Source organism: Rhincodon typus, chromosome 4, assembly GCF_021869965.1.
Source record: "Rhincodon typus isolate 14 chromosome 4, sRhiTyp1.1, whole genome shotgun sequence".
NCBI classification, from domain to species: Eukaryota; Metazoa; Chordata; class Chondrichthyes; order Orectolobiformes; family Rhincodontidae; genus Rhincodon; species Rhincodon typus.
Genome location: NC_063335.1, coordinates 90,188,205 through 90,201,898, shown reverse-complemented (window position 1 = coordinate 90,201,898; position 13,694 = coordinate 90,188,205). Strand labels below are relative to the sequence as shown.

Below are 13,694 nucleotides of genomic sequence, written 5' to 3'. Positions count from 1 at the left end.
ATCAGCAAATGTATGGAGGACTGTGTACCAAAGAAGTCAATCCAAGTGTTCCCCAACCGTAAACCTTGGATGAACCAGGAAGTCCACTCCCTACTGAAGATCAGGTGTGCAGCATTCAAGCTGGGTGACCCAGACCAATACAGAACATCCAGGTATGACTTCCGCAAAGCCATCAGGGAGGCCAAGAGGCAATGCCGGACCAAGTTACATGGCCTACCAAACAGACTTACGCTGTCTATGGCAAGGCTTAAATGACATTACGGGATACAAAATGAAACAGTGTAAGATAGCGGACAATGACACATCCCTCCCTGACACACTCAATGCTTTCTATGCTTGGTTTAAGCAGAATACCATCAGCGTGGCGGCACCTGCCCCAACAGCCCCAAACACACTGTTCCCTCTGTCACCGTTTCAGAAATCAGATCAGTTTTCCTGGGAGTCAACCGAACGAAAGCAACGGGCCTGGACGGTGTCCCCAGCTGAGCACTCAGATCCTGTGCAGGCCAACTGCTGAAGGTATTCACCAGCATCTTCAACCGGGCCCTCCTACAAGCTGAAGTCCCCACCTGCTTCAAAAAGACCACCATCATCCCCTTACCCAAGAAAACACATGAAATGTGCCTTAATGACTACCGCCCAACAGCTCTGACTTCAATAATCATGAAGTGCTTCGAGAGGCTGGTCATAGCCCACATCAACTCCAGTCTCCCAACCTGCCTCAATCCCCTACAGTTTGCCTACCAATGTAACAGGTCCACAGAAGATGATATAACCCTAGCCCTGCACTCATTGCTGGAACATCTAGACAACAAAGACACCTACATCAGACTCCTCCTCGTTGACTACAGCCCCATTATCCCCCCCAGACTGATCTCAAAACTCTGTGATCTTGGTCTCGGCTCCGCCCTCTGCAATTGGAGCCCTCTGCATTTGGAGCCTCAGCTTTCTGACCCACAGGCCACAATCAGTGAGGATAGGTAACTGCACCTCCTCCACAATAGCACTCAATACTGGAGCTCCCCAAGGATGCATCCTCAGCCCCCTATTATACACCCACGACTGTGTTGCCAAATTCCAAACGAACGCCATCTACAAGTTTGCTGATGACACCATCATAGTGGGACAGATATCTAACAACAACGAGTCAAAATACAGAAGGGAGATAGAGGGCTTGGTTACGTGGTGCAATGAAAACAATCTGTCTCTCAACGTCAGCAAAGCTAAAGAACTGATCATCGACTTCAGAAAGAAAGGAGGAGAACGCACCCCCATCTACATCAACGGAACTGAGGTTGAGAGGGTGAAAAGCATCAAATTTCTCAGAGTGACGATAAACTGACAACCTGTCCTGGACTTCCCACGTAGATGCAACAGTCAAGGAGACACAACAACGCCTCCTCTGCCTCAGGTGGCTCAGGAAATTTGGCATGTTCATAAGGTCCCTCACCAACTTCTACAGATGCACCATTGAAAGCATACTGTCCGGGTGCATAACGGCCTGGTACGGCAACTGCTCTGCCCAGGACCATAAGAAACTACAGAAGGGGGCATGCACACCCAGGACCATCACAGAAGCCAACCTTCCATCCACATACTCTATTTATACGGCCCACTGCCACAGAAAGGCAGCCAACATCATCAAAGACCCACTGCACTGTAGTAATGATCTCCTACAGTCTCTTCCATCAGGCAGAAGATACAGAAGTATGAACACACACACAAACAGGTTCAGGAACAGCTTCTTTCCGACCGTTATCAGACTGTTGAACGGACTCTAGCCTCAAATAATGTACCGTGCAATGTAACCTGTTTGCCTCTAATCTTTTTGATCTGTAAATCCTTTGCTTGCTGTGATCTGCCTGTACTGTTCATAAACAAAGCTTTTCACTGCATCTTAGTACACGTGACAATAAAATCAATCAAGATTTCCTTCCCTAAAGGACATTAGTTAACCAGACGGATATTTACTACAATCAATGGTCACCGTTGCTGAGCCCAGCTTTTATTCCAAGTTATATTGATATTCACCAGCTGCTGTGGTGGGATTTGAACACACACCCCCATAGAATTATCCAGGGGCTGCTGGGATAATAGCCAAATGAAATTACCAGTGCACCACCATTGGACTTCAAAAGCCTTTGTGAACCATAATTGTCAACTTGTGATCATATAATGAAATCAGTGCATAATCTTTCCAAGTGGGTTAGCAGTAAGTCAAACTCTCAGATTTCCATCCCTTAGTCTTTAGTTTATAGTAAGAAAAGGACATCAATCCAAAATGGAAAAAATTCACTGTTCCTTGTCAATCAGTGTAGAAACAATTGACATGTTTATTATTTTCCCACAATCACTAAAGATGCAAATTGTGCTCTGCATTTGTTAAAAAATTTAATAAATAATAATTTATCCTTTTTTCTCATAATTTTTAACCAAACAACATGAACATCACAAACTCAACAAGAAACAACATCCATATATCAGCATGTTTTGAATACACACTAATAAGTTCAAAGGATAAACAGTGGACATGGAGTTAGTGAACTTTGATACTTAACAGTTGGAGATCAATGCCTAGTCAATGGAAAAGGTTGCAGTTCTCAGTGTTTTCTTACTTACTTGAGGGGCTCACCATGCTACTCAAAGCATTAGAGCTAATTGTGAACATTGGCACTGCATTGACCATGATGTTTCAGATAATGCCTGTAGGGCTTTTGCCAACAGTATGAATATCAGCTTTTCTCCAAGTTTCTGCTGCTATGAATCTGAACTCAAATTGGTTGTTGGGTCATTTATTACCTTATTATTCCTAAACTATTTTCTCTATCCTCTCAAAATGAAAAAGATCCAAAGATTAACACTCTGGGTATCAGTGCAAGATATCCAGGACATATACATTCCCCAGATGGTATTCTACCATTCTTTACGTACTGTTGTAACAATGAGGACTATCTATTTAAATTGGAAGAGTTACACTTAAATTGCCCCCAAACAGGATTCTGTTGAAACCATTTTCCAGATTGTCTTTTCTGAGATCTGGTAGCCCTTCTACATGAAGATGACTCCTCTGCAAAAAAAATGGCATTACACAGTTAATCAGATATCATCACATTCAAGGCAGCATACAATTTCTAGAATGAGGCATGGTGGCTCAGTGGTTAGCACTGTTGCCTCACTGCGCAGGGACACAGATTTAAATCCAGCCTCAGGCTACTGTCAGTGTGGGGTTTGCACATTCTACCTGTGTCTGCGTGGGTTTCCTCCGGGTGCTCCAATTTCCTCCCACAGTCCAAAGGTGTGCGGGTTAGGTGGTTTGGCCATACTAAATTGCCCATAGTGCCCAGGAATGTGTAGGTTAGGTGGATTAGCCATGGGAAATGCAGGGTTACAGGGATAGGATAGGAAGGTGGGTCTGGGTGGGATGCTCTTTGGAGAGTCAGAATGGACGAGTTGGGCCAAATGGCCTGTTTCCACACTGCAGGGATTCTATGATAATGAGAAAAGGAAGGAAGTTGAATAACCAATTCCTTATGATCTATCAGTTGATGCTCCTTTAACATGGTGAATAGGCCCTCAGGTGATGACATGCAAACGACAGAGAGAATTTACTCTGATAGATTCAGGCCATGCAGAAGCAACAAATGTCACCAACACCATTTTGAATCTATCCACTGAATACTGGCAATTGTGATGACATTGAGGAACAGTGCTTGACTAAAATCTAAACCACTATTCAATGATACAACCAATCTTTGGGGGATAAAGTCTTCCTGAATCTCTGTCCATATTTCAGGTATTTTCCAGTTGGAGTACTCTGTTCTTACCAGTGTAGTGAAACAAGTGGAATATAATTCAATCCATTGCTATTGTCTTATGGTTGAGGAGTTCTGTTGTGTGTAGATTGGATGCTCCCTATGCATCTGCCACCCAATCACATTACAGTTTCCCTCTCTTCCTCGACAACTAACGAAGGTTTGTGGGTCTCTGAAGCCCCCAAACTCCTGCAGTGCTCATCATCCTTGCCATTCTGCTCAGGTAGAGATGAGGGTGGTGAGTTCTCAGAGACTGAGCCATTCTTAACGTAGCCTGGCAGGTTCCGATGCCCATTCAATAGTCCGCTGCCCAGTCGGCTATTGAGGTGGACAGCTTGTGGGGCTCGGGTGGTCAGATTGGTGCTGATACTGTTGTTGGTGTGTGACACCATTGGTCCATAGCTGTAGTTGGTGCTCCCCCCACGGGCTTTGCGTTTGAAGTCAAGTGCTAAGGTCCATCGTGCCCATGCCTTTTTAATCTCACTCTGGACCTGCAGAAAAGGATAGAGACACGCAATCAAAAAGTGACAAAACTCGCAGCCTGGAGCACTGATGGTGCTTGCAAGAGGGAGTGATGATTGTATGAGATTAATTTGGCTGCTGACAAAACCACTGCAAATTGACCTACAGGCAGAATAGCTGTCAAGCCTGATGGTGACAGCAGTGAGATTTAGGACAAGGGTGTGGCACAAAAGGATCAGCTGGCTTCACAAAAATGTAAGGAAATAACTTAAAACCTTCCTTCTGGGCAAAAGCCTCCAACAAAACCTTTACAGACTGTAAGATCGCTCACTGGGCTGTCCTAAAGAAATGGACCACAGCCAGGAAATTACATGCTGACCTCACTCTCAACATATTTCACAAAGGAGGCTTGAAGTGGGCATTAACCCTTAATTTACACACATTTACTGCCAGTTTTAGGCATGCACACATCTACTAATCACTATGCAAAGTAAAAAAACAATCATCACAGTCCCAGAGGACCACATAATCTCTCAATAGAGAGAGACAACTGGTGGTGGTTTATCCTGAGGGTCACCACACTTCAGGTGATAGGAGAGGTTGAGAAGGAGAGTCCTTCATGGTAACCTTACCCAGTGAAGGAATTTGCATCACTCTGTATTGCAAATCAGCCTTTCAGCCAGCTGAGCTAACTAATTACTGATTAGTATGACTGACAGTACTTCCAACAGAGAATGAGCACAGATGTGATGGCCACAGTATTGGTTTCTTGCGTGTACTTAAAACAGCTACAGTGCAATCCTGTTTTGAGACCCATGATTTCCAAAATCAAGAAGGAAAATAAAAACCAGTAAATGGTGAACTATTGCCCCGTCACTCTCAATTCCCCTAGCCCTATTCAATTAGCGGAGAAAAATACATTATTGACATTATTTCTTTAAAACACAAATAACAATGGTATTAATTTACACCATGTATCATGTCAGTGTCAAGCCCTCTATACTGCAACAGTCGTTAATGCTTCTGTTCAGACATGAACCACAGACACAATAAAATCCCTGCACTGGAAGCGTTTCAACTAGTCAGGTTTTTTTCCAGATGTTTGCCAGTAGAATCCAAAACTAATTCCATTATCTCATGCTCTCCCTGAATCCTGTACCTTTATTTGCTTCATGTTTTCCTATGGATTTCTGAAATAAGTCCAAGAAGACAGGTATCCCGTCACCAAGTCACCTTTTATTTACACATGCACAGAACGTGGACTCTGACTAGCTTGCTCAGAGCCAGTCCCTAGAATGAGGAGACTCTCTGAATCCCCTGTTTATATCTGTCAGCCAGGACTCCCTGATTAGCCCAGATAAACAACCCCTTTCATGGATCTCATAGTCAATGAGATTCACCTAGCCCTCGTTCCAATTTCCACAATTTCTATAAGATCTTGCAATGGTCTCTGCCTCTAGCATTTCTGTAAACCGTTCCATGTTCCACCAATCATTTTTACCACCAAGCAAATATCTGGTCAGCTGTCTGTTAAACACCCCATCTGGTTTTCATCTCAAAATATCAGGAGGAGCCAAAAATGGGTTACGTCTAAGCTACGGATCCTATTCAATCTGAAACTAAAGAGTGAAACTCAGGTGTCCTAGACAGACACATTTGCTAGTCCCATTGAGCATTCGAGAGCCAATCCAGATCTCAGGAGAAAAGCTCATTTTGAATAGATCATTCTCAAGATGTAGACATCACTGCAATGGCATTTATTTCCCACTTGATGTGAGAATGTGGTGATACATTGTAAGACTTACTTGGGCATTTCTAGAGGACAGTTAAGAGTCAACCACTTTGGTGTGTGTTAAGAGCATTTTACAAATATGTTTTATCCCTAAAACAATTATGAACAGATCCAGTTTTGAAGAATTGACTCTGTTAATTCTGTTTCTTTCTGGATGCTTCCACACTTGCTGAGTTTCTCCAGCATTTTCCGTTTTGTTTTCAGATCTCCAGCTCTGCAGTATTTTGCTCTTAATTAACATATCCTAGCTGCTTTACTTCAGCAATTTATCCAGATTGAAATCTTGTCTCTACTTCTAACTAAACAAGTTGCTGAGATAGAGAAATTTGAAGACTCCAAAACTATCACTCCCAGGTCAGGCGCTAACCTTTATCTAGATAAGAAAGCTGGTTTGTAGGAGATCTACCGACACAAGTATGGGAAACTGCCCTCACTTGTGAGGCTTGACAGCCATAAAGTATCAACTGTTTTGGTAACATAACCTTACATGTTCTCCAGGGAAACACATATTGTGTCTGCAGCCAAAATAAGAGTTGGGCCCAGAAAATCAAGAGTCAGTTAGAAATTTAGAATGATGGAATAACCCGTGACAAAAGATAAGAATGGGAAAATGCATAAGCAACCTAATATAGCTGAATAGTCTAAGGATAACCGGTTTCTTCTCAAATTAGTGTTCTCAGGACAGCCTGGAAGTCTCCAGCTGTATAGTAGAGAGCCAGAACTAATCAATTTCACTTCTAAGAATCAGGTTATCTTACTCGTTGGTATTTTCTCATTTTGAGAATTGCTTTAATATATAAAACAATAGTATTAAAACATTATTTGTCAGTATATACAAAACCTATTTGGAACCACACATGCCAAAAACACAGAAACTATTGCTGTAGCATCAACATGATTTGATACGCACACCAATTGTAATATTTCCAGATTTGCTGATGACACCAAACTGGGTGGAATTGCAAGCTGTGTATGATACAAGAAGGCTTCAGGAGGACCAGAACAGGCTAATCTAAATGAGCTGGAACATGGAGGACAGAATATAGTGTGAATAAGTTTGAAGTTATTTGGTAGAAAGAAACAGAAAGATCAAATATTTCTTAAGTGGTAAGAAGCTCAGGTATTCAAAAGGATCTGGATGTCCTTGCTCGAGTCACTAAAAGTGAGCATTCAGTTGCAGTGAGTAATTGGGAAAGCAAGTTTTTTTAGCATTCACTGGAAATGGATTTGAGTACAGAAGTAAAGATGGCTGGCAGCACACCTTGTGAGACCAATCCTCTAGAGCATTGTGAGTAGCTTTGGTCTCCTTATGTAAGGAAGGATATACTTACTATAGAGGGAGGTCAAAGGTGGATTACCAGTTAACTCTCTGGAATAGTGGAGTTGCCTTATGAGGAGAGATTGAGGAAAGTAGGCTGGCATTCCTGAGCATTTTAAAGAATGAGAGATGATTTCATTGAAATTTATGAAGTTCTTAGAGGGTGTGATAGTGTATGGCAGAGTGTATATAGATAGGATTTTTCCCCTGGCTGGAGACTCTAGAATTGAGGAACATACTTTCAGGATAAGGGGCAGGCAGTGGAAGACTGAGATAAGGAGGATTTTTTTCACTAAAAGGGTGGTAAGTCTTTGGAATTCTCTACCCAGGAAACTCAATTAGTGAGTACCTCAAGACAGAAATTGGCCATTTTCTCACATTGTTGGATTGATGTCAGTGTTGTGGTTGTACAAGAACAGATTAACTAGGGTTTTGGCCAGCACTTGCCAAAATATTGTCTCGGCTCATAGCATTTGCAGTACCAGTGCATCCTGCTGTCACTTGATATCGCATGAAGTGAATCAAATTGGCTGAAGAGTAGAATCTGTGATGCAGATCATCCACTGGATCATCCACTTGGCACTTTTGGCTGAAGGTTGTATCAAATGCTTTAGCCTTATCTTTTTTTAAAGAATTTAGACAACATTAGAAGATTGCTAACCAACATGTAGCATTAGAATGGAGAAACAAGGAGCATAAAGGATTCCAAGAGACAGCTACTACGAGTAATAGTAATGTTTAGTGGAGCCAGGCTAAGAGAGGGTACAATAATGTCTGAATTAGATTTTGAGGTGCATGTATGTAAATGTACATTAGGAAAAAAGATTGGTAATTGTAAGCAGACAGTCATATGTGAATATGATGTTGCAGTCATAACAGAGATCTGGCTCCATAATGCACAGGACTAAGTATTTATTATTTCTAAATACAGAAGATTTGTTAAGAATAAAAAAGAAAGGAAAATGGGACATGTGGAATATGATTTGAGTAGTCAATGGCAGAATCTATTTGGTTAGAATGAAGAAACTAGAATGAAGGGTGCCATTAGCATTCAATAGACCGCCGACTAATCAGAAAGATAGAGAAGAAAATCTTCAGGGAAATCATTGAGAGGCACAAGAACTATAGCATATTTTGATAGTTGATATCTAATTATCTTAATCATAGACTGGGATAATAATAGTGTAAAGAAAAGGGAAATAGTTTCTGAAGTTTACTGAGGAGAATTTTCTTGATCAGTATGTTTATAACTCAAAGAAGAAGGAAATACTGCTCAATCTGGTTCTGGAGCTTGAGGCAGGGCATATTTATGGAACAGTTATCACAGAACCATAAAGATTAGACTTGCAATAGAAAAGACAAGGAGCAATTCAGATTAAGAATACTTAAGTGAAGGTGGCCAATTTCCATGGGGTAAGAATACATCTGGCACAAGTCGATAGGAATTAAAGACTGCCAGTCAAAACTGTAATAGAGCAATGGGCTACCAGTAAAGAGGAGATAGTTCGAGTACAGTCGATATCCATTGCCACAAGGAGGAAATATTGGATTTAAAAAAGCTAGAGTTTATTTAATTGTGAAAAAGATAAGATGAAGCAGAAAAAGCATGCTCATGGCAGATGCCAAGTTGATAATGCAACTGAGACCCAGGCTGAAAATAAAAAGTTCAGAGGGAAGGTGAAAAAGTGAGTGAGAGAGTAAAAGAGTATGAAAAAAGAATGGCATATAACATAGAAGGACAGAATTTTTGAAGACCCTGAACAACATGGCCTGTGGTGAGAAATTTGAGAGAGTTTGAGAGAAGTCAAGTGAGCCGTTCGTTGACATTTTGACTGACAAGTCATGATTCTCACTAGTGAGCAGTGAGAAGCTTATTAATAAGATTATAGTTCATTATCAGCCTCATTTTTATTTAATCTCATCCCATGAATTCTTATTTCAACTTCAGCTGATTAGAAACTAAACACCCAAGATTTCTGAATATGGGAGTCAGAGCGAATGCCTGACAACTCCAGCTTGGCTCTTGGCCCTCTAGGCCTCCATTCCAGATACCTGGCAACAATGTCTCAGGAGATGTAAATGGCTGTGACCACACCTAGAGTGGGTGGGGTAAATGCTTTGTTCTCTGAGGGGGGGGAGTTGAACTGATGTGAAGCCCTTCATTAAACCGACACCAATACACTGACACTAAAACTGCGCACTAAATGCTTTGCAAATTATATATTTGTCACCTGTGTGCACGCCAATCCTCACCACATCAGGCAAGATAATCAATGAATCCCAAAAAAGCCTGTGATGCAATAGCAAGGTTTTTCTACTTGAAAAAATAAAGTCTAGTTTCCCAAATTAGCAGTAACATGCCATTTAAAAAATGGCCATACATTATTCTTAGCTAATTAGCATTAGCAGCTCCCTTCTCAGTTTGGACCATCAAACATCACGTAGCACTAGGGATATGTGGGTTCTGTACCTTCAATGTTGCATTTCTGGCTGCACAGATACATACATACAGGTGATGGTGAAACATGAACATATATTTATAATGCAGAAACTTATTTGCAGTGGCCTATGACCCATGCCATATATGTGCCATCAAAAGATCTTCTTTATTTCCTTCCCACTACATCTCAGTGTAGTCCCAGGTTCCAGAGCTGGAATGGAAGGTGCTCTCCCCACAGTGAACTCCATTGGGCTTAGACATATGGTTGGGCAACCACAGGGATATAGTTATGATGAGTACGCCCTGACCAGAGGCAAGTGCATCGTTCTTGGTTTGACCTCTCGCAGGGTTGGGGCAGTGCAGGCAGGCATGAGCTGGAATAGAGGCTGCCAGAGGACTTGGGTTTGGTTCCTCCTGTAGCTGGACCCCTGGGAGGAACAGGCACCTAGATTGAGCTCAAGGGCCCTTGACCCCTCTCACTTTGCTGTTGGTTCTCAGTTCCAACGAATAGAGTGGTAGGGTGCAGGTCCGTGAGATCTTTGACAGTGCTGGACCAGGCTCTCTAAGCAGCCACCAACACAGTCCATAGTGACAGCCAGACCCTCGTGTGCCCGAGGTAGCAGTGTTGCAATAGCATTGCTGCAGCCCTACAGCCTTCGTGTCAAGCTAGCCAGTGCTCCCGACAGACATGCCTGCTGCTTTTGCATCTGCTCGTGCAGGTTGATGAAATCCTGCATTGCTAACACCATGAGGTCTTCTCCTCCTCGAAGCTGTACAGACGCCAGTTCTCCAGAAATCTTCAGAGTGTTAGCTGCCTGGGGCATTTCTCCCTCGACCAGCTGCGGAGACATGACAGTGAAGTGCTCACTGGGAGGTTGTCCTGATTCTCATCTAACTGACATTCCCTGTGAAGTGTCAGTATCTGAGCTGGTGGAGGGTGCAGGAGGCAGCCTTGCTGACGCTTTCTCTGATGGAACGGTGCTGTCTTCCCCAGAGGTGAAGAAGGGCATGTCTCACAAGATGCGTCTCTTGACAGCTGATACACTGGACATCATACTGGTGCCTGCAGGAGACAAAAGAGAGAATCTCACCACCAAGAGGTAAATGTTCTGGCATGTTAACAATAAATTCAGAGTGGGGGCAATTGAAGAGCAATACAACAATGAACAAAGTTTCTTACTTGGCTGCCAGGACAAGGAGATTTCCACATTGTGATAAGAATCGACCAGTCTTTGTCAGCCAGAGCCAAGATCTTCTCGTTATGAGGGGTGAGGAAGTGATTCGCGAGCACCCCACCACCCAACCTGGCTCTTTTGGCCATGTAAAGGACTAGAATGAGAGACAGGAAAGGTCTGAATGAGATGAAAGTGGTTGACACAGGTGTTAGTTTGGTGCAAGTGGGGGAAAGGTACTGAGATGACCCAAGTGAGGGAGTAGACAGCACAGAGATACAGAGGCAGTAATATGTGAGGGCTTTGGGCAGAGACATACAGGGGGCAGTAATGTGTTGGGGGGATGGGGTTGGTTGGCTGGCAAGAGCACTGGGGGAAGATGTGGGAGAGCATGAGCCTTGGTGGGCGGTGACTGCAGCAGCAGAGATAGCGAATGTGAGGTAGCAGAGATAAGATGGATGCACTTACCCTGCATTGCTGGTCATTCTTCCAGGCTGTAGAGACCACAGTGACCCGGGTGGCAACCTCAGACTAGGCTGAGAGGATCTGGCATCGTGCTTTCTTCTACCAATTCTTTTGGAAAAGGACAGCCCTCCTCCATACCACACCATCCACCAAGATCTCCAAGCCCTGTAAACAAACAGGGCACCAACTTCCCTTTGCCACAGGGCAGGCCAAATGTCTAAAACCATGCAGGGCAGCTCCCGACTGCCACGTCTTGACTGGGTGTGCAATATCCTCTTAAATAAGGCGCCAGCCACAGTGATGCCAGTGTATCCTGGGTGTGCTGAGTATATCCAGCTTCAGCGAGTGGTAGAATTGAGCTAACATCATGCAGGAAGGGTACCAGGACTAGGTGATGGGTCAAAATTGGGACAGTATCACAAGAAAACTCGCCAGGCTTCACAGAGAGAAACCCTCCGTGAAACTTAACAGGAATGACACTTTGCCAAAAGATGAGTAGATTCAACCCAAACAAATGCAAAAGTTATCATTCATTCACTGGTTGAAGGCATCACCAGCTAGGCCAGCATTTATTGCCCATCCCTAATTGCCCAGAGGGCAGTTTAAGCGTCAACCACATTGCTGTGGGTCTGGAGTCACATGTAGGCCAGACCAGGTAAGGATGGCAGTTTCTTTCCCTAAAAAGTATTAGTGAACCAGATGGGCTTTTCCAACAATCAACAACATGTTACTGATCAGCATTAGACTCATAATTCCAGGCATTTTTTTAAATTGAATTCAAACACAACCATTTGCTGTGGCTGGATTTGAACTCTAGCCCTCAGGGCATTACCTAGGGTTTCCTGGATTAATAGTTCTAATGATAATACCAACTGGCCATCACCTCACCAGATAAAACAAACAGTAAAACTGCAGGGGAGTAAGATGAAGGACTCAAGAGTGATCTACTCATGAAGGCAAGGGCATGGCTTAAGTACTTAATGAGAAGATACTGTGGAAGTCAAAGTGTAAAAGGTGATAGTTGAGACATTGAATAGGCTAAAAATTCATAAAGAGGAAGAATTATATCTTGCTGTACGCAGAGTTAATACATCAGCAGGATCAGATAGGATTTATCAAAGGATACTGTAGGAATCAAGGGCAGAAATTGCAGAAACACAAGCTATATTCTTTCAATTCTCCTTAGATGCAAAAAACTGGAGAATTGCAAATGTTATGCATTTGTTCAAAGAAAGAGGTGGCAGAATAAACTCAGCAACCACGAAGCAATCAGTTTACCTTCACTGGATCAAAAGCTTTCAGAACCAAACTTCTCTGTCAAAATTAACATTCAGTTGGACAATTATGGATTAATTAAAGAAAGCCAGCATGCATTTGCTAAAGATAAATCATGCTTAACTGATGTGAGTTAATTTTTGATGAGGCTTCAAAGGCATTTGATGAAGGTCATAAAGTTTGATAAAGTGCTACATAACAGGCTTGACAGTAGGATTGAAGCCCATGGAATAAAATGAGGACAGTGGCAGCTTGGATACAAAGCTGAATGAATGACAGGAATCAGAAAGTAAAGATGAACAGTAAACTAAAGGAAGATATCAAATTGGATTCTACAGGAATCGCTTCAAGAATCACAGCTTGTATTGATTTATATTAATGCCATTAACCTGGGTACATAATTTCCAGATTTGAAGATGACAATACCTGGAAGTTTTATGAACTGTAATCATTTTCAAGAGAACATAGACAAGTTGGGGGAATGGGTGAACAGAATGGGGACGGAATTTAGTGCAGAGGAGTATAAAGTTATACATTTTGATTGGAAAAAAAGAGGACAAGCAACATTAAATAATAGCTACAGTTTGAAAGGGGGTGCAGGAGTAGAGTCCTGGGTGTTATATGTGCACAAAGTTTTGAAGTTGACAGGGCAGATGGAGAAAATATTTGAAAAATCTTACAGGAGCCTGGTCTTTATAAATACAGGCATTGACTACCACAGCAAGAAAATTACAATGAACTCTCATATAACAGTGGTTAGCCTCAATAGAAATGCTGCAATCAGTTCTGGACACTAACATAAGAAAAACTTTGAAGGCTTTAGACAGGATACAGAGAGGATTTATAATAAATGTTCCAGATATGAGGGATTTCAATGATGTGAATAGATTTGGAGAAGTTGGGTCTGTTATCAGTATTTATCTGTTATACTCGAGTTTAATAACACTCTATGATATAA

General features: G+C 42.4%; 1 protein-coding gene across 1 annotated transcript in view; it reads right to left on the bottom strand.

Moving 5' to 3' along the window:
• Positions 1-3,659: 3,659 nt before the first annotated feature.
• Positions 3,660-13,694, bottom strand: part of pth1r (parathyroid hormone 1 receptor) — a 107,716-nt gene continuing 97,681 nt past the window's right edge. Inside the window, exon 13 of the mRNA XM_048596029.1 lies at positions 3,660-4,303. Within this exon, the coding sequence (XP_048451986.1) occupies positions 3,932-4,303 (372 nt within the window). The 3' untranslated portion in view covers positions 3,660-3,931. The remainder of the gene's footprint in view (positions 4,304-13,694) is intronic.